This window comes from Falco rusticolus, chromosome Z (genome assembly GCF_015220075.1).
Source record: "Falco rusticolus isolate bFalRus1 chromosome Z, bFalRus1.pri, whole genome shotgun sequence".
NCBI classification, from domain to species: Eukaryota; Metazoa; Chordata; class Aves; order Falconiformes; family Falconidae; genus Falco; species Falco rusticolus.
The window spans coordinates 65,624,040-65,645,568 of NC_051210.1; the positions used below are offsets into that span (position 1 = coordinate 65,624,040).

Genomic DNA, 21,529 nt, shown 5'->3' on the forward strand with positions numbered 1-21,529 from the left:
AATGAGAATGTTGGTTATCAATTGAGAAATGACTACCAAGAAGTTGATGTCTAAGAATGGGAAATTACTTATCCTGTGCCTGTCTTCTAATATGAGCGTGTTTGTTGCAGCAGATTTTATCAAATGTTTATAATCTGATTTAAATATTCAAAATAGTTTTGAAAGGAGTTTAAAAGTTTTTGAAAATGTTAAAAACTTCTTTTCTCTTTTGAATAGGGGGAAAGGAGTGTAATTAATCTCTTTACTTGCTTTTATGATTCTTACAGAAATTCTCTCTCTTTCCTTAGGCAGTACCTACATTGTATTGGTTTGCCAAATGTAGGAAGAGGTGTATAACACGTGATGGGGGGCTGTGGTAGGGTAGGAGCTGTCAGTACTGAAGCCATGCATATTCTGTTGGATGCTTAACTGTCAAAATAAGAACATACATTTCTTTATCACTGAGAAGTGCTTATTTGTTAGTTAATTATGCTAGTTCGTTACTGAGTGATCAAACTGTATTGCCCCAGAAGTATTTTAACTTAGTATCTAAAGGTGGAAGAAGTCACTGATTTCAGTAGAATTAAATCATAAATATGACACAATTTTGTATGTGTGACCTGTACCTCTATTCTCTGACCATGTCTGAGAAAGCATTTAAGCATGCATTTAAATTCCAGATTGTGACTAATCTGGAGTGAAATTAAACATGTATTTGAGTACCTTTTCTGGATGTGCTTCTTTTCTAGGTCCTTTACTGCCAGTTTCTCTCACATGGCAAATATCTATTTTGCTGTAATAGGAATTTGAGGTCTTTTGCAGGTAATGCTGCTGAATACTAGAGTGTGCAGTTGCTGAAAGTACATCATTGTACTTGCATAGCTGTGTTGTTCTGCCAGTGTAGAAGTCTTAACATACAGAGTCTTGGACAAAACATGAAATCCTGACATTCTCCTGGTAGAATGTGACATATTTTTAGCTCTTTGCTTATTATGTGCCTGGTATGTTGTTCAGGCCCAGACTGAGACAGAAATCAGAACCTATTTCTAAGAGGTCAGCTTGTTCTGCACCAGAGGTCTGTATGCATTAAAGGCTGAGTTTCCAGAGGTGGCACAGAGGATTAAGTTAAATCTAAGTTGCCTAAACTCGGGCCTTAGTGTCCACAGTCCTGTCCAAAGTGGAGCACTGTAAAAGATATGGAATCCAAAACTTCAGGATAAAATTGTTTTTATAAGAGGGAAAACATCATTGCCCATGCAGGGCATGTGTCTTCCCAGCTATGTCAGTACAACAAAACGATTGTCTGTCTGTAATGCAATGAAATGGATTAAAGAATCTCAGACTGGGGAATCATTTTGTTTTGTGCCTAAATAAATGCACTAGTCTCTAGCAGACAGTTCCCTGTTTTTCAGCCACAATATGATCTGACTTGATGCTATGTACTTAAATGTTGCGTTGGTTTGTGTAATGGAGTTTATACTTGTTCATTTCCCCCAGTTATAGCATATAGCCACAGTGAGAAAAAATTGTTACATTCTAGATGTCACAATGACATCAAATGATTGTAACATTTTTCTTAGCTAGTACCTAAAACTTGTTCCATTCCGTAGTTGGTGGAGCTTATTGGGAATGGTTTCAAGCCTCTTGATCAGAAGAAGTCCCTACCTAGATGAAAACTCAGTTCTATCTTCTTGCTCTTGCTTCTGCTTTTTCCACAGATTTCCACTACTGGCAGTGGTGACAGAGGCTAGAATGTTTTGTTTACCATGTAAGTCCAGTTTCACTAGTTCATTTTGCACAATTCACTAAATAACACTCATGTAACAAAAAAAAAAAAAAAAAAAAAAGAGAAAAAAAAGTTTTAAAGTATTTTGGGGTAGACCATAAATTTCAAGCTAGAGAAGGAAGGCTGCACGTGTTTTCTTGCACATTTCTTCATGCACTGTAAATTTCTTGATCAGAACCTCTTCCTGGTCTGTAAGGTTCTGCAACACTTGGGGTCAGGACTACTGTCTGAAAAATAGAGAAATACTGAATTGGCTTTGAGGTGATTTTCCACTGACAAGGATGCTGCCTGTAACTTTCAGGAAGGAGGAAGAAGCAAACAAAATTGCAAGCAGTAAGATGAAAAAAATGCTGTAAGAGGATGAAGGAAAGACAGAGAAACAATGGGCAAAGAGGAAAGAAATTAATTAAGACTAATGTATGGGAAGAGTGAAACAGCCGTAGGTGATCGATTGTCTTGAAGGTCTGTTACAGATTTTCACTAGATTGATAAGGATATTTTTGTTTTCTGAAGGTTTTTAGAATCTGTTCTTTCCTAAGCAAGGGCTTCGTAGTTTATCAAAGTAGAAAAAGTCTGGACTAATCTTACTTCCTGTGTGTTTAAAGACAGAATCAAAGTCACCACTTTGGGTGTCAGTACCTGTCAGTGGGGCAAATTCTCCTCTCAGTTCCACTGATGCAATCTTACTTGGCTTGGAATCCTTCTCTTTGCTCCCGCTTTGCTTCTGCGTTTATGCGTGCCTCTGTGTCTTTGTTTCTGTGCTTGTTTGTATGTTCAACCCAAGAGTCCAGAACAAGCATTTTAGGAGTAAGAATAAGGAATGTGGAAAGTTCTGACTGTGTAACATTTGTAATGGACAGAAAACGTAAAAGATGTTCAGCATCAAAACTTTCAGTAAAGGTCCCTGTAGTTTAGGCCCTCTCCCTCCTCACCCTTCATTATTCCTCTGTGGCAAAGCTACTGTTTCTTCTCACCAAGATCAGATGAAGGTAGTTGTGTAAAAAAGTTTTTCTCTTTATTTTCTCATATTTATAAGGGATGTTTAATTGCTCATGATGAACCAAGCAATCATTTTTTAATGAAAATCAATACAAGATTTCTCCACCCTTTGAGTGTCCTCAGCATTCTCTTAGCCAATGCCTGCTTCCAAGTAAAAAAACCCAAAGCAACAGAAAATGAAACCAAGCCCTTTTAAGGTGTTCATGGCATTGAAAATGCCCAACACTGTTAATACAGAGATAGGCAAAAGCATTTTTCACAATAGGTCTGTTTGCTGTTTGACAAGTGGTTATTGAAGCACTTAAAAATTTCATTGCATATCTGAAACAGCAGTAGTGGTATCATAAAATTAAGATTGTTTTATGTTTTGAACAGCACTTTATAATACTGTTACTTCAGCTATGACACTTTGTGTATTCTCTGGAGGATGGGTTTTCAACTGATCTTTTAACATAGTGGTGTTGATCTTGGTGCATTCTGCAAACATATTGCATGTCCAGAACTTTATGTACAGACTATCTGTATTGCAACAGAGCGAGCTTTTCACATAAATTGACAACTGGAAACAGTAGATTTTGATTGCCATTTCTTTATTAGCTGCAGAGTGCTTAAAGGAGTGAAATCTAGAGGTTTAAAATACAAGACAGTTAGGAAATGCACATTTCTTATCTCCCACAATCAAATCCAGTTTCTGGAAATTTTCTGAAGTTTAGTAGTCCCCTACACCTGTAAAGTCAGCATCTCTGCTGCAGAGAAGCAGTTTTTCAGGTGTCTGGAGCTGTACCTAGCATCTTTACAACTTTCAGGTTTATTTGCAGAAGTCCAGATACAGAGGAGTGCAGTATATACTTAGCATACAGTGAGGACACGAACAGCTAGATTAGATTCTTGGTCAGAAATACTCATCCATGCAGAGCTAAGTCTGGATGTGCAGCACAAGAATGTCGGAAGCCTGAGTCACAAATACCTGTTGAATGACTCCATGGCTGACAGTATAAGCTACAAATGCTGTTGTAGCAGAGCACTCTGTTCTGGCCCTGTTAAAATCACATCTGTCCTGAAAACAGACTTAAGTATTTTCATCTGTAAGAATGTCAGGCTCTAAAATTCAGCATGGGAATACCTCTTTTACCAGTATAATGAAGCTGTTTTAAAAAGCGTATTTCAAAACTAGTTACTGTTACAAATACAAAGTAGGAAATCACTTGGTCAAAACTCCAATCTGTTAGGCTCCGCGTATGGTTTTCCTTATCCAGTGAAGGTACTGGTTTGTGAGCCGAGTGTAGACACCAGGGCCATCAACACTACCACACTTGCCTTTCTTCCCAAAAGAAGTGATGCCTCTCATCACATTGTCGCATCTTAAAGGTCCGCCAGAATCCCCCTGGAAAAAGGGGGAAAAAAATTGTTATTCAAGTTTACAAAAGCTAAAAAATGCTTCTTCTAAGTAAAATTTGCACCAGTAACATGGAGGAAATAAAAATGTAGATAGCATTATTGTGGGTTTCTTTTTTTTCCTCCTTGGAAGTTAAGTTTTTCATTAGAAAAAAAAAAAAGACGACTTAAATCTGACTTTTGCAGTGTGAGTAATGGGGAATGAGTCTAGCTCAGTGCTAACGAATAGTTAGTCTTTTTGAATATGAAAAGAAAAAGCTGAGAACTTTCCTCTTGAAAAGCAGAAAGTCTCTAGAAATCAGTACTTTTTTTGTAACTTTGTTAATTCAATATTTAAATCTTCTAAGGTGTGGTAGTTCTTACATAGTTGTGCATTTTACTTGGGGCCCAGTCAACATGATTTTTATCAGCAAAACCTGTTTCAAAGCCCTCTGACATCAGAGAAGTTGTTCCATTGAAGTGAGCTGCTTGAGAATGGGCTTATAAGCAGTTATGTGGAGGTTTTTCTATTAAAATGGCTATCTGATATGCCTGGATAAAACCACCATATCCAAAGTCTGTGAAGGTGAATTTATCAATCAGAAGTTTTGATTTTAGGATTTATAAGAACAAGCTTTGGAAATTTCATTTATTTTTAATAAAACTCTTCATTGAACTGAAGAGATGCAGAAATTACAAATGTGTAAAAGCTAGTACTTTGTTTTTTTTTTTAATATAATCTATGTGGATACAGACAGTAAATATACTTACAAAACATGAGTCCTTTCCTCCATTCTTAGATCCTGCACATATCATGTTGTCTGTTATAACAGGGTTGTTTTTATAATGATTGTTGTCGTTGCAGATTTGCCTGTTGATGACAGTGATGTTGACTTCCCTCAGGGTATTAGAAAACTTTTTCTGATGATTGTGAGTTTGTCCCCATCCTGCAACTGTGCAAGTTGTTCCTGGTTTGGGATCATCACCTGAGGTAGGCAGGGGAATGACTTTCACCGCTTTATTAAGTCTTGCTCTTTTCTGAAGCTGTAGAGGATATGGAAAATAGTTACTATGGGGCAGAGTCTAGCAAGGGCCCCTGGATGTTAACTGTCAGATCTTATCCATTACAGTAATGAGGGATTACTGCAATCTGTTTTTGGGTTCCTCCATTCTTGGTGACAGGATTTATGTCATCAATGTAAGAATGAACAAAATGAGTATTCCTTGTCTCCTGAAAACCCATGTAGCTTCTGCTGAAATATTAGCTTTAAGAAATACCCTATTGTACTTCTCTGGCTCTCAGACATTAGTGACAAAATAACGGTAATCACTGGAGCTGCAAAACTGAGAATCAGAGAAGTCAGACATTTTTCATTAGAACTGTTTTTAGAGAGATCATTAGGGTTTTTAACCAAATCATTTCTATGTGTGAAATATGCTTCTTTCTGTGGACAATATTTATTCTTTCACTGAAAAGCCAGAAATTAAAATATCTTGGTCAAGCTCCAGAATTTTTCTACTTCTAGCATTGTATGCATTACAGGAATGGTTGATTGCCTTAGTTGCCAGTGCATACCCAATTCCCCAGTCTGCTCGATTAGCAGACCAGACCATACCACCCCAGAAAAACAGTCACCAGAAACTGCCTTAGCCCATCTCCCTCACAAGAAGGAAGAAACTGGTACATCATAGGAGATGCATACTCTGCAAGTGATGTGTAAGTCTATACCTGCAGCAGCATAAGGTCATTTTCCTTATGACTGGAACTGTAGCATGGGTAGGGAATTTGTTTTGCAATCTGAAAAATCTGTCTTTCTTTTTCCTTTGCTTTCAGTGAATGAGCTCCAAGAATAACTTTGCCTCCTTTCCTGAGAAGACAGACAACATGGTTAGTTGTATTCACTTGCTGTAACTCCATAATTCTTTGCTGTTAAATATGATGCTATAATGTTCAGCTGCTACAGAGTCTCTTTGCTCATGCCTGAAAAGAAACAGTAATTTAAAAAAATATAATTACCCTGTTTTTACAAGTAGTTAAAAAAATTAACGCAGTGAATCAAAATCCATGCTATCCTGTTTTCAGCTTTCCAGGAGACAGGGTTTGGGTACTTGACTGTGAACATACCCCTGTTGTTTCCCTTTGGAAACTGATTGAGGGGTTGATGCATCAGCTTTGCTCTGGATAGTGGTCTCACTAACTATGCCCTCTGCAATTTCTGCTGAAAATTTAGGAGAATAGCTCACAGCATTATTATTTCAGAGATCACCACAACTGGACTGTATTGTACCATTGCTTTTCCCTAACACCATTTCAACACTGTTTTGAGAGTTCATAGGGGACGTCACTCGCTACCTTTCTCTAACTGTTCTGCAACATCATAATACTTACTAGATTCTGAAGTGGTGACAGAGTTGTACCTGCTGGGGCTCTCTGGTACAGAAACCATGAGGCTAGCACTCCTTGGTCAAGCAGTCCAAGCAGACCTTTATGTCAGGCCATGGGTTTAGCTGTATGTTACATAATGTACGTTATAATAATGTACGTTACAGCTGAATGGGAGAATATTTTTTGAGCAGATGTGCAGGTTGGCCCTCATTTGCATCTTACAGCAGCAAACAACCCTTAGGAACTGGCTGCTCCTTTCCTTCAGCTATTAAGAGCTGTCTGACTGTTGACTGAGCTTCATTAAGTTATTTATTTATTTTATTTTCTCTTAAATGCAGTCTCATGTGTAACTGCATGCTGTCTCTTTCTGTGGTGAACTGCATATTTTTTGCGGAATAAAATGAAAGAATATATTTCTGTTTTCTGAGCAGCTATTTAGGCTGGCTAGTCCTCTGGCCTAATACACTAGTTGACTGAGAAAATGGGGATAAACCTTTCCCCCAAATTCACTACTTCAGTGCTTCTATTCTGTGCTTGCATGCAGGTGGAAGCTTGTAAAATATCTCTTCAGAAAGTGAAGATCAGTATACATAGTTATATTATTTTTTACTCACTGAAGCACACTTCTCAATATAAATTATAAAACATACTAATCAGAACATGATTATGGTCATGCTAAATGCACAAAACCACCAGGGATATTAACTTTACTTCTTGAGCAGAGACACCATGTACTCACTAAGGACAATCTCTGAATTGGAGTAAGAACTTACACATCACAGTGGGCAGCTGTTAACACCCAGTTTTCCTTGATCAAAGCTCCTCCACAAATAGGTTTTCCATATTTTCCAACGATTAAGGCCATAAATGGTCTCGAGTGTGGTGCTATTTCATATCCTCCAATGATATCCACACAGAAACCTAAAAATAAAAATAAGCCACAATAGACACAACTGGGCTATCAAATACTGTAAGACACTCAAAGTCTCAGAAAAAAACAGTTAATGTAATTACAAACTGTTACAGACACACCGGTATGTACAACATGTCACAATGCTGTCTTCAGGGTAGACAGCATTACTATTCTGTATGTTTCATTGGCACCAAAATTAGATAGTAGGGTGAGTTTTGACAAGAAAAACACCAAAGTATTGTTGCTCTTGTACAGATTTCTTTTCTTGAAGTTTGCTGCTGTGGTTGATTTCTTAGCTTTCGTCGTGACTAGCAACCTCAGATCTGCCACATGATAAGTGTTGTAAAATATGTGACTTAGGCAGATACCTGGAAACTGGGCTGTATGGGGTGTCATATTACATGAACCTGCTTTTCAGAAAAACATAAAATCAAGAGACTAATGTATGTGTATGCTGCTGGAGAGAAAGGTCAGATAATCATTATGTTAACTCCTCAGAACTCCTCCAAATAGCTTGTCCTCTTTAGTACTTTAATTACTAAAGTAATTTAATTAGTACTACCCATTCAGAAATTATTTTGTTTGTATGAAAGATCAAACGCATGCAAACAGTGGAAAAGAGCTAATAATACCTCAAATAATAATTGTAACTGCTTCCTTTACATTAATATATGTTGGCTTAACTAGAACTTTATACATCAGCATTTACCTTCAAAAGGATCAAATTGGGCACGTACCTCCACGAATTACCAGGAGAATTACAGCAGCAGAGGCAGTCAAAGTGAGGAAAGCTGCCATGATTTCTGTTTCTACTTATTCACTGTGTAATATATATACCTAAATAAAAAGGATGTGGGTTTTGTTTTTCCTCTTAAGGATAGTTGACATTCGTAACTGTGGCAAAAGTGAAAAACCTCCTCAACAATGCAGTTTACTGCAGAGATGTTAGTGAGAAATTGAGTCATTTGTGGTGTGAAGATGGGGTCTGCACCCTTTCGTGTTTTCACTATAGCATTTGCAGAGAGCGAATATATGAGTACTGGGGTGAAACCCACCAAACCGCTAAGCCCCCCAGTCCAGTGGGACTCAGCTCACATAAATTTATGCTTTATTCAGTTGTCCCCATGACATATAGTTTCATTCTAGTCATCCCAGGCCTCCAGGGCTGAGATGAGTCCAGCCCATTGCCCATTAGAGAGCTGTCTGTGCTAGTCAGAAGCCCCTCAGGGCCAAGGAATCTGATGTTTGCTCCTTTCAGCATCTGATCCTATCTCATCAGCTTTGCACTGGATTAGCATCCATATAACACTGAGTGTGGTTTAGTGACTTAGAGCTAAGGGTATAACACCATTTAAAGTGTCTTAAGGTGTCTTAGGTCTGCCTCCTGGTACAGGAATCCAGGGGTCTTCTGTAGGTGCTATGTCAGATTTGCCAGCCCTGCACCCAGGGTGTCGCAAATGTCTCTAAATTGCCTAGTTTTAGGTGACTGGATTGAGTCCTGAGAACTGAATAAATCTTAATAGAGCCTTGTAAAGGCATGTTTCCTCACTTTCAGATATAACCCCAAATAATAGAAATAACTTCCATCAATATTAGATAATATGGAATATCAAATATTTTATTAAGTAACTAGGTACATTCAGTGAAGTGTCACTACCACACAGCCTGAAAGGTTTCTTGAAGGCTTGGGCTCCGCTACGGTCAGCCTGCAGAAAACTTCTGTGTTCTGGCTGTGTCACATCTTTGAGCTCATTTGGCACAACCTGATGTAAGTTTTATCTGTAGAAGGCCTCGGACTGATAGCTGGCCCAAATCTGCTGTTACCCTCCCTTCTGGGCCAGAAGGTAATTGGTGGTGGTTTCTCTGAAGAGGGCAGATGTGGGGCTGTTTTTAGAGATTGCAGAGTTCTTTGTCACTGATGTGTCTCATCAAACAGTCACCTATATGACATGGTGACAGCTTTGTGCACTGCAAAACCACACCAAGCTTTTAATTTTCTTTCATTTTTCTCCTCATACCTGCACAGCCCCTGTAGCTATCAGCAGTTTGTAGCACTGGCATTCTTTTTTTCCACTGTTCTCCCAAACACAATATCACCAGGTATCACAGGTACTGCTCTTTCATTTGTCACTTATAAATAGTTGCCAAAGACAAAGATTTTATGACATTTTAATTAGCAATCTTACCATATTGAAGCCATTTCCTCTCTGGATTATGTAGAGACATGATCAGGATGAGCACCTGTGGGCAAAAATCCTGTACACTGAGACCTGCTTAAACTCATAGTACTGCAGTGATTCATCCTTATATATTCCTGTATGTGGTGCCATGTCTAGTGAAAAGAGGTTTGGTTTGTATCATCCTATGTTTACGTGAGCTGCTTTCAAGAAAAAACTATTTGGGAGATACAGAATAAAAGATGAGCAAATGTTCCTAGATGTTTTCGAGGCAACTAAGATAGATCTATGGCCACCATCTAAAACCAATTCTATAGCCTGTTTACATTTTCTTTCAATATCTGAATGCACTCCTATTTATTTCTAAATCCTACTTCTAAAGATATTTTTCTGTAACTCCATAGGTATTAGCATACCCCTGCCTTTTAAAAAATTCCCTCTAATCCAGAGAGATCCCATTTACATTGATAATTACAGTTAGGAATATACAGTCTAAACTACTGTTTGATGATAACCAATTGCTTTCTGTGCAAGCTTATTCTGGGCTAAGATTGGTTGTGTGGGTATTAAAGATCAGATTATTATAGACATAATCAGCCTTTAGTTTTCTACCCAAATACTTTTGTCAGTGTCCTCTTCATCTTGTAACTTATGTAGGTGAGGCTGAAAATTTGACATGAAATTTTAGGGTGTGCAGCAAGTTGGCTGGACTCCTTTGGTTATGGCAATAACAATTTATGGTCAAGTTTAGATTTTATTGACCTTTTGTATGTAAAGGGAAACCTCAAAGCAAAACTTCCTTCTCTATTTGAGTGCATCGTCAAATTCTTTTATTAGCTTTGCTGCACAAGCAATTGGTCTTCAAGAGGACTGATGTGTAAACAAAATGCTCTATCCTTTCTCCCTGCAGTGCCCAGGAGGCATAGCCACTCTCTCAGCAGAAACCACTGCCTGAGTAACAGAACAGCGAGCCTACCCAGGTTCTATTTCTAGCCTTTGCCTTTGAGGAAATTCACTATGGGCATTAAGCCCATGGATCAGTGGATCACTTTCAACTCTGTTCAGTACTGTGTCGAGTGCTTCTGTCCTTTACCTCATACTTAGTAATTCTGATCATTTTGCTTCTGCAGTGACTGTGTTCCTTTTCACTTCATGCTGCTTTCTGTGGTGCTAAAGGTGAACATCAGGTGTGATTTTAGGAGACCAATCTAAGCTACAGCTACAGCTCTAAATGTTCCAGAGGCACTGGGTGCCCTGGTTCAGACAGTGTCTTAGTTCAGCCACAGAGCTGGGGAAGGGAGGGCAGGAGAGTGGTGCAGAGCAGACAGCCGCTCGGAGCACAGCGAGGCAGAGCTGGGGTGCTTTCTGTCTCCTCCCTGGACTATTCCATCCCCAACCCCACTCCAGTGTGTTTGTCTGGACACATCCCTCAGTGGCTGGGGGACACACTCCCAGCGACTTGCTGGAGGAGGGACAGGACATATGCTGGGGATACCTATTTTACTTTCTTTGTTGCTACCAGTGTCTCATGATGTTTATCTGTTGTCTTTCCTGCTTTGACTATTTGCTCAGCTTCTCTCTTTCCATCTATTTACTGTGTGATATCAGAGGAAAACGCTGAAACACAGAAATACAGGTAGATGTAGTTAACTCAGAGAGTCCTCAAAGCCTTGTAGCAAATTGGTGTTACTTCTATGAAGTTTAAGGTACTTGGCAGGAAGAATCCAGCATTAGATATAATGCTCTGGAAACATAAGCCTTCTGTCTGGTCAGAACATGGATCTGTTGCCGATTTTGTCTCTTATGCTGCTTTCTGAGCTAGCCACCTAGTGGGAGGGCAAAGCCCTGAAGTACTCAAACATGCCTTTAGGACCCTCTTTGCAGAGGTGACCTCCAGTGGGTGAATAATCCCAGTATTGGTTGGAGGATGGAGAGTGATTCTAGGGTAACTAGAGCTGACTGTTTTATGAGCTGCTGAATTCTAAAAGTCACAGGTTTTCTTTTAAAAGAGCTGTGGGAAGAGTCTTCTGAAATATGGAATGTGTTACATTGCATTGCATTGTGTGTGTGTTTTCAAACTGGGTTATAACTAGTAAGATTCTGTGCCACAGAAATAAGCATTTCTATGCTGTAATCTCATTCAGCAATCTGGAGAGCTGCCATTCTCCTAACTCTTGAATAAAAATGAGAATTAGCTATATTGGGCATTACATTTCTGATTTTTTCTAAAGGTACTTCAGATGATAGCAGGTTTTCAAATTTCTTCACAGAAGAGCACGCTGTTTTTTTGTAGTGGTTTACCAGCAAGGCATGCAAAATAAAGCTGCAGGCACAGAGGTTTGCAGTACAGAAATGTCTTTCCCACCACTGTGTCTTTTTGTCTTTTTCTTGTGACCACTGATTAGATACTTTGTTTGCATTTGACACATACACACTCTAGGGTTTTCTGCATCTGAATCCTGCACCCTCAAAAATTATTGCTAAGAAAATACAAATTGCTCTGCCTTCTGCCTTCCATGTGTGTAGCTTGTCTTTTGTGCCAGGCATTCCTAAGCTTATCAGACAACAGATGTCTGCCAATTCTCAGTGGCTCTCATAAAATTAAGGTATGAATCTTTTCAAGTCTTTCAACTGAAAATATTACCTGGGCAGTATGATTCTGCTGGCTGGTGGTGTACTTGGTCCACAGTTTGGCAATGACTTTTGTACTTCTCATGCTCTGAGTTTTCCCTCACACTGGTGTTCTGTGAAGTTTTTTCAGGTGGCCTTTGTATTTGTTCTCACACGTAGTCACAAGCTTGATGATGGCAAATTTCACTCTTCTCACATTTATTTATTTTTTTACCTTCAAAGTCAAAAGAACGTTGAATTCTGGAGACACTTAGGTTTTATTACATGTTGATTGCATGTAATGCTCAGGAATTTTCTCATGTTCTTGTTTTGTAATATAGTACCTGTGATGAAGGGCTACTGAAGTTCTTGTAAGACTTAGATCATTATTAATATTGACACGTGTTAGGGATTCAAGAAACTTGAAGAAAGAACCTAACGAGATGAAACTTCAGTTAAATGATACAATATTAATGATGTAAATGGAAATTTCAAGGGAGGGAACTAGTCATAAAACCTTTCAACCACTATTTCCTGTAGGGAGCATTTAAATAGAAAGGACTGTATCATAACTTACCCTGCTTTCCTAAGTAAATAGCAGCAGCTATGACAAGCCACCTGTCAGTTCTCCTGTTCTCTCTAATTGCTGTTATCCTACCCTTGAGATGTAAATATTCATCTAAGGATAAAAATATCCAAATTCCCAATTTTTATGGATAACACATAACATAATTGCACTTCTGTTGCATTTCAGATGGCTGCATGGACATTATCGGAGGACATGTTGTGCGTCCTCATTCGTGGCCTTACATGGCTGCTATCCAGAGAAAGGATTTAACTGTGTGTGGAGGAGCTCTTGTGGAAAAGCAATGGGTTTTGACAGCTGCGCACTGTGAGTAAGTATCTTATACTGGGGCAATTTTGACTCTTCATTGAGGTGGGGCATGGTGTGCAAGCCTGTAAGGAAAGAAAGGTAGATACTGATTTTTAAAGGATTGTGAAAAGCTGCAGTTCTCTCACTAAACTGATCTATGAACTTGTCATTCTGTTTTAAGTTGTTTTGTAAACTACTGATCTGCATTGTGTGCCATTACCTTAATTAGTCATATCCCGCCAGTGTTACAGCATAAAGACTGCATTGACAAAAGACCAAATTCATTATTTATGCATCTGAAACAGCAGTGTTTTAGAGATGAGGGTATATTTCAAAGACCTTTAAATTTATCTTACCTGTGTGCCTGGGATTAAGCCTCAAAACAGCCTGAGAGATGAAGCTGGATTAGGTGGAAACACTATTCCTGCCATTTACGTGACTTGGGCTCACAAAACCTGAATGTCAGTCATGACTGTAACAAGGAGCTTTGTCCTTTTGACAAGTCAGATGTGAGCACAAGCACCCCTTCCCCAGGTGCAATACCCCAAGACTGGCACAGATGTTGAACAGCTGGCTCAGGGTAAGGAGGACACCTGCTGTTCATGTTGGGAAGTAAAATGCCCTGGTTTTGCTAAAATATTCTCAAAATTGTGTTTTAGTTCTCCATTCCCCTGCCCCCCTCCCCATATTTTGAGGAACTAAAAGCAAACCAATTACAATAAACGCGGGCAAACTTGACCTCCTCAAACACAGCGTGGGCAGCTCAGCCAGCCTTCTTCCATCAGTTAGTCTGAAATAGAGGACACAGCTCCTTCTTTCTAAATGAATAATTTGACTGTCACACTTGTTCAGCTGAATCAAATTTGTTTGCATTTTTGTAAGGGTAGACATATTCACACCTGGCATGTGTTTTTTGGACAATTACAAAACAAAAGCCAAGCCTTCCTCTTTGGAATTAAGGGAGTTTTTGATGGGAGTTGGGGTCTCTCACTCTTCAGTCAATGGGCCGGAGACATCCAGTCTGTTATGGTTATAAAAATTCAGATTTGGAAGCTATTCAGTGGAAAGGGCACTAGTTGTCTCTGGTCCTGTGGAGAGTGTCTTCTTGTCACTGGTTTGGTTTTCTAACAAGCACATTAGTTTGGGCTGACTTAAAGTCTTTGTCACTGGGGCAATCTGAAACAACATCTGTCTGGTCTTCTCCTGACTTGTATGATGATGCCCATGCAAAACCCTCTCACCTCTACGCTATGTCTAGACTGCTCTTATCAGATCCAATTACAGTGCATGTAAGCCTTACTAACTAATGGATATTACGTGATAATCAATTTTTGTCTTATACAAGATAGCATGAACCCAGCAACATGAATTTCTGTGTGGCCTGCCAGAAACCTATCACAGACCTGGATGAGGTGGCAGTTGTTTTTTTGGGTTTTTTTTTTTTTTTTTCCTTTTCCTCCCAAGCATCTCTGTATACATAGTAGCTGATTGCCTGGGCTTTGTGCAAGTCCAGCAGTTGCACCTCTGTTGGGGATTATACATGAAATAGTCCCAGGATGGAGTTCGGTGAGTCTTGTATAATTCTGACTGTGTAAGTGTGCTTTGTAGATAAACCCAGAACTTTTTAGGATCCAGCACTGCCTTTGTAGCTGTTTTCACAAGCAAACATTCACATACAAATAAATTAATTTTATCTTTCAGTAAGACATGCAGCTGGAATAAAGAAAATAACTTTTTTCTTGTTTGTTCCAGCTTGAATAGGTTGTCCTGTGTGTAGTGAGATTGTGTTCTGAAGATGAAGCACAGGAAACCAGCAGTGTGTCTTCTGGCAATGTCATCTTACTGGGCTGTGTTAAATTTAGTAGGGCAAAATGATGAAAGACAACCTCTAATGAATACATTTCTGATGATACTTAGAGTGCTTGGGGGAGAGGGAGATTCATGAGTTGCTTAGCTCTTACTGTTTATTAGCAGGAACTGGACTTAAAACTCTCTTTGGGTTTTGGCAGTCTCCCTTTTTAATATTCACTATAGGGTTGTCTTAAGTTAGGCAACACCCGTCCTTCTTCCCTAATAGGCTGAATCCTGTATTTAGTGAAGTTAAAGACAAAACTCTTATCAATATTAAAGATGTCCACTTCAGTGGAGCACTTACATGTATGCATAATGCTTGGAATGAGTACTGAGTGTCAATGTGTGTTTTGACATCCCAGTGACGTCAGCAAGACAACCTACATGCTATGAGTCCGGCATGTTTAGTCCTTTGCAGGATTATGTCGTGAGTCCAAAGGAGACCATTAAAAGATCAATGAAAGGCATCAGTAGCAGCAGCCCTTTTGCAAGGGACTGTCTTTAAAAAGTCAGTAGGCTTTTAAATTAAACTAATTTTAAACTCTGGAAATCTTCAAAGGTCAGCTATCACACCATTATTTTACCAAACTAGATTTACAAAAAGAAATGTTACTTTGTAGAGGAAAATACAAGGTCATGTCAAAACATCAAAATGAACAATATCCCTCCCTATGTTTTAATCATGTGGTTGTAAAATAAAACTGTATTATGTTATGTGTCTTTTGATTTTCTTGAGAGAAGTTGCCTAGTTCCAGTAATGACCTTCTCTCCCTGTACTTTCTTTAAATTGCAGATTAAGCAAATCAGAAGCTAGAGTTGTTCTTGGAGCCCATCGGCCATCCATTGCTGAAAAAGATCAGCAGATATTTGAGGTTATGGACTACTTTCCTAATCCTCAGTATGATGGGTCTTCCAAGGAAAATGATATAATGCTTCTCAAGGTATTGTGTTAATTACTGTTGTATCATTATAAAAGGAATGGTGCTGATGACCATTTTGGCTGTTCTTTGATGTCAAAGAGTGCATTGTTTAGATAGCTTAACAATATCAGAGAACATCCTGCTTTTGGTTGTACTAATCTAGATAAGGTTACAAGATCACTGGCACTGTGAGCAGGGATCACATTTCAAGCCCATTCTGTGCTCTGGAACTCCCTTTAACCCACTTACTGCAGCAAACACTCCAAAACCCCCAAACACATTCTTCAGTAATTTTTCAAAGACAGTGCTGAAGTCATACATGCAATGGAGTCTGGGTTATACCTCTATCCCAAAGGGATACCTTGTGCTGGACTAAGCAAAAATGGGAATCAAACTTACTGATAATTATTTGGGGTAACAACATAAAGTAAAAGTATGGATAACACAGGACATAAATGAATTCAGCTCTAGGAGCACAGAATGGTCACATAATAAGGAAGGTTCAGGACACTGTAGAATGAAGCATGGAAAGATGCCCTCACTAACATCCCAACGTCATGATCCTGGAGGCCAAAGTAGGGCAAGGTTGTGAGAATTTCCTGCATACCAGCTCCTGCTCGAGCTGGCTCATGCCTCATGTGTCCTTGCACTGAGAACTCCATTAATCCAGCACTGAGATTGACATGGAGGCAGCCATGGGTGTTTTGAATAGGCAGAGGGCAATCTTTATGCAGGAAACCTGTGGATGGTCAAATGGTGCTGGAGGACTGCCTTCATGGTACCAGCAGTTGCAGTGCCAATCCAAAGTCCCTGAGAAAGGCAAGGTTTGCACATTATCTTGCCTGTACATTTAGAAACATCATGACTTCAGTACAATGCCTACGCGATCTTGGATGGGTCTTTATTCAGGCTATGCTTTAATGTTATGTCTGTAATAAGAAACAATTTTATGTAAAGGACCAATATGTATATTTAAAATAATTGACTAAGTACATTATATTATGTATATTGCCACACTTCTGAAATAATTGGTGGAATTATCTGGAAAAGGAAGCGATGACTTACTTGAACCCTATTTCTAATATTTAGATGGTATCACCAGTTTGATATGACAGTGACAGGGAGGAAACTAGCAATGTCCCTTTCTGGAACTAGCTGGAGCATTTACAGACATACGTGCCTCCAGTGACTTACCACTGCCCAAGTGAGAGAAGCTCCTTTCCCCAGATGTTAGCGAGTATTCTCCATCTGCCTCATTGTCAAGGCACACAGATTCATTTCACTGGCTTCTGTGGCCACCACCAACTTACCAGAGGCACATGTTATTTGTGGTCACAATACCCAAACGGATTGCTAAGAAGTAATATTTATAGAGCTGAAAGTTACAACTGTGTTGCAGAATGACATGGATATCATAAAATCCTTTGCCTGAATTTGATAAGGAGCATGGATAGTGTTGGCACCAGGGCTCATCTCCCATCTCTGTGGTTCTGCTGTAATGGAGTACTAAGTGACTTGGGATTAACTTGCCATCTTGGGAAGTTCCCACCAGCACAGGTGATAATAAAGCGTAAGAATTTTTAGGATAAACTTGTGATTTTTTAAGAATGCCTGTTAAAAAATGTATAAAGCCAGAATCATTTAACTGATAACCATTCAGCAACGTGTATAACCACCTGTAAAATGAATCATGGTGTGCTGATCATGTGTAAAACAGAAAATGTCTGTTCAGTAGCTGTGAGCCCTTACCAGGGACATTGAGAGTATGTTAGTGTTTGGCTGTGTTTTAATTTACAGGCTTAAACTGGCCTCTGCTGAAGGATGAATCTATCAGGTAAAGGTCAACAAAACAGTTTGGATCATTTAGGCCCTTTTGAATCTTTCAGAGCAAAAACTTGGCAATCTGAAGAGTTCAAGATCTCATTTTTCTCCAGTTATGTTGCTGCTGCCATGTCTAATTAGTTATAGCTTTTGCTTTCATCTTTGTTACTGGGTACATTGTACCATGCTTTGAGATTTTTCTGGATATCAGTCAAGCAACAGAGTCTGATTTCAACATAGAGGTTTAGTGGCAAATTTGGTTCTCCAATAGGACATAGATCCAACAGCCCAACTCCTGTGCAGGTTTTTAATTTCCTACTGTAATCAATGGAAAGCTGGGCTTGAACTCATGAGTACTGCTGTGGATAGAGAATTGCTATACAGACATGAGGGAGATTCTTTTGGATTTGCAAAGGGACAATTTGCTCAGGATCAGTTCCTAAATATTGAAATGTGCTTTATAAGGAAAGTATTGGTAAAATGAGAATAATTGCCAGTTGAAACTAGATTACACTTTCCTTCCTTTCTGCATAAGGAAGCCTTTATTTTTCTTTTTGTTTTCCAGCTGAATGATACTGCACAGCTGAATAAATATGTGCAACTTTTGCCTCTGCCTGACTCTTGTGAAGACATCAAACCTGGCACAAGGTGCAAGGTGGCCGGCTGGGGACGCACATCTTCAGGAAAGCCATCAAAATATCTTCAGGAAACAAGTATTGCAATTGTCGATAGAAAAAGCTGTAAGCACAGCTATAGAAATAATGTAAAAATAACCAGCAACATGTTGTGTGCTGCAGGGAAAAACAAAATTTTCAAGAGAGATGCTTGCCAGGTAAGAAGCAAAGTTACAAAGAGGATGTGCTTTTAACAAGGGTATGCTGTTCACTAGTAACAAAGCAGTACCAGACACTTAATGATGCTGATCAGATTTACAGTGATTTTAACCACATTTGTAAGAAACTTCATTGCTGTGAAAAAGAAGTGTTAAAACTTTGCATAGTTTAGGTACACAAGATTAAGAGTATGGGAATTTGAGTCTAGGATTCTCTCAGTTAACTTCAGGTGCATTTCTTTAACTAAGGTGCTCTTCTTAGGCACCACAGGTACTTGTCAGAGAAAAAGAACTTCCAGGGTCTGAATCATCTGATCCTTTCCAGATGTCAACATCTGAATAGTACAGAAATAACTTTACACTCAAAAGTGCTGTTTGGATCTTGCTTTTGATGTCTTCTGTGATGAGTCCAGAAGGGCCTGTTGCTAAAGAAGGAGAATCAGTTTATACCAACATCAGAAAGATACCTTTTAAAATAGAATTATGATAGCACTGTGCTGATTTACAGCAATTATATCAAAGGCTCCCCTGGGCTGGAAAAGCAACCTCTCCTTATACCTCACCCAACTACCATGAAGTGATGCAAGCCAGCTTATACATTTCATAGGTTGGAACAGGTTAGAAGCCACGTTACCAGAGATGCTTATGCACTGCAGGTGGTACTGTATGCTCCTCTGGAGAACAACGAACACACATTGATAGTTACTTCTATTTTGTGTTCTAGGGAGATTCAGGTGGGCCGTTAATCTGTGCCGGTCAATACAGTGGGATTGTTTCTTTTGGAGGACGATGTGGAAGAAGAAACATGCCTGGAGTTTATACACGACTGACTGAAAAATATGTTGACTGGATAACAAAAATAGTTTCCCTTCACAGAGATCCATGAGGCAGGCAAGATAGTTTTAATAAAGTGCTCCACCTTTAAAAAGTATCTCCCAGCTTTACAGCTTTGCACCGCCACAGTTTTATGAGAACAGTTAAAATGTTCCCCTTTGGACAGATAACATATTTACTAATCTTTCGTAGGAAACTGCCTCTTCAGTAATAGAATTTGTATTGGACTTCACCCAACTTCTTAGTGTGAAGGGAAAGTACTGCTCACCTTATTTGTTGTGCCTGGGATGAGGCAAAATTTTTGAATCTGCACTTAGAGAAAAATTAAATTTCAGACTGATAATGAATGATATGTCTGCTGAATGAGAAGAAACAAAACAAAAGCCTTTAAATGTTCAGATATTTTGCTATGATATTACTCAAAACCAAGTACTTACATTCTCCATTACTAAATATTTACTTAACTAAATTAATTTTCATAAAGTATTAAAAAATGAACATTTTTCCAATTAATCTTCCATTATGAGTGGGATAAAAATATTATTTTCTAGATTATTTTCGCCATATTTTTTTAGTGTTAAAATCAACAAAATCCTCTCTTCTCACAGCTTAGTTCATGATCTCACCCTTTCAGTGAATAGTCTGTTGAAAAATGTATAAATACTGATTGTAATGGGAGTAATTATACTTCTGTCAGATATCGATCTGTTTTTGCCAACAGTTTGGAAGGGAACATCTGCAGCGCTTCTCTGCTTCTTTGGTTACTGCATTACTATGTACCAAATACTGTAAACTTTGGGACATCACACAGGCATGGATAAATAACTCCAACACATCAACATACTGGCCTTGATTATTGACCAGCAGCTGTGTCACTGCACTGGGCAGAGCAAAGCCCAGTCTCCTAACAGCTGTGCAGGTAAAGGAGCAAATGGACACTGCGAAGTTGGGTTGGTGGTTAGCCATGGTGCGATAAATGATGTGGTGTATGGGGGCTTCATTCAGTTCTCACTGAAGGTCATGGGAAGGAAGATCTTAGAAGATGACAGTAAGAATTGACTCTGGAATACAGAAACTGGGAAAAAAATGAGGAAAAAGGGGGAAGTGATATAAAAGTGGGAAATATAATATACCACTGTTAACACTTTTCAGCTGGGGGTCTCAGAGGGTGTTACAAACCAGTCTCTTTTACCTTTGCAAGGTAAATAATAGCAAGGGTATCCTTCTACCCGTCCCACAGGAGACTTTTTACACCCTGCAGCCTAGCTACAGCTAAGTGGTTTTTAACCTCTCAAAGGCAAAGATTTCACTCACTCTGTTCATGTGAACAGTGGCTGTATCTCAGTCACTGGTGGGCAGTAATGAGTGACAGAGTGTGGAAACCCTAACCCAGCAGGTCAGGTCCAGTTCAGACACTGGGCTTTTTGTGTGTGATCTCTTGTTACAACTTTACTCCATGTACATTTCTCTGAGGGATGATGTGGCAGGTGGATGGGCATTACTGCCTGGCCCCCAGGGCACCAGCAGACCTGCCTGCCCCTGCCCAGCCCCTGGGGCTCCCCCACCCCCCTGCCCACAGCCCAGGACCCATGTCAGCACCTGGCTGGCTTGGCCCCTGCCCCAGCAGTGCCCCAGCAGGGCCAGTCCCCAGCTGCCCTCAGCCTGGCCCTGCCACCATGGGCCCGGCTGAGCCAGGCCTGCCCCCAGGCTGATGTCCCAGCCTGGCCTTGGCCTGTCCCCAGGGGGGTGCAGGAGCAGTGAGCTAAGCAGTGACCGTGACTCAATTTCTGTTTACCCTGAGGCAGCAGAGTCTTTATCCTTTCCACATACAACAGGAGGGAAGTCATCGCTGGTGCTGAAACCCCTGTGTCTTGAGACAGCGCCTGCCCGTGCACCCCCCTGGGTGAGGGGCGGCCTGGGCCAGGGGGCGGCAGGGGTTTCGCAGCAGGGCGCAGCGTGCCCGCAGTTCTGTGCTGGGGCAGCCCCTGTGGAAGCACGCAGTGGAAGGGTGGCTGGTTCTGCAGCCGGCGGTAGGAGAAAGTCCTAAAGGAAAAGGATGAGTGTTGGCTAAGGGAGGTGACGGCCAGTGTCACTCCCTGCTGAAGGCGCTGCCAGGCTGGGTCTCAGAACTGAGCTGAGAGTGGGAAAGCCACAGAGCAGCCCCCGGTGTGTT

The 21,529-nt window shown here is 40.0% G+C and overlaps 2 protein-coding genes across 2 annotated transcripts; one reads left to right on the forward strand and one right to left on the reverse strand.

Moving 5' to 3' along the window:
• Positions 1–3,343: 3,343 nt before the first annotated feature.
• On the reverse strand, positions 3,344–8,235 carry GZMA (granzyme A). Its single transcript, XM_037374615.1, has 5 exons — positions 8,175–8,235; positions 7,298–7,445; positions 5,868–6,006; positions 4,910–5,182; positions 3,344–4,148 (listed from the first exon to the last, which is right to left on the reverse strand). The coding sequence occupies exons 1-5, from the start codon at positions 8,233–8,235 to the stop codon at positions 3,990–3,992; spliced, it is 780 nt and encodes a 259-aa protein (XP_037230512.1). The 3' UTR covers positions 3,344–3,989.
• Positions 8,236–12,809: 4,574 nt separating this feature from the next.
• LOC119141504 (granzyme A-like) lies at positions 12,810–20,180 on the forward strand. Its single transcript, XM_037373890.1, has 5 exons — positions 12,810–12,891; positions 12,979–13,120; positions 15,743–15,890; positions 18,256–18,522; positions 19,247–20,180. Exons 1-5 carry the CDS (start codon positions 12,831–12,833, stop codon positions 19,406–19,408), a joined length of 780 nt encoding a protein of 259 aa, XP_037229787.1. The 5' UTR covers positions 12,810–12,830; the 3' UTR covers positions 19,409–20,180.
• Positions 20,181–21,529: the final 1,349 nt, after the last annotated feature.

Coding starts and splice junctions, on each gene's coding strand:
- GZMA (XM_037374615.1), bottom strand. CDS start 8,235: ATGGCAGCTTTCCTCACTTTGACTGCCTCTGCTGCTGTAATTCTCCTG. Junction 6,007..7,297: donor ACAGCTGCCCACTGTGATGT/GTAAGTTCTTAC, acceptor CTGTCTTCTCAG/GAAAGGAGGCAAAGTTATTC. Junction 5,183..5,867: donor ATGACCTTATGCTGCTGCAG/GTATAGACTTAC, acceptor TATCCTCTACAG/CTTCAGAAAAGAGCAAGACT.
- LOC119141504 (XM_037373890.1), top strand. CDS start 12,831: ATGACAAGCCACCTGTCAGTTCTCCTGTTCTCTCTAATTGCTGTTATC. Junction 12,892..12,978: donor TGTTATCCTACCCTTGAGAT/GTAAATATTCAT, acceptor GTTGCATTTCAG/ATGGCTGCATGGACATTATC. Junction 15,891..18,255: donor ATGATATAATGCTTCTCAAG/GTATTGTGTTAA, acceptor TTTGTTTTCCAG/CTGAATGATACTGCACAGCT.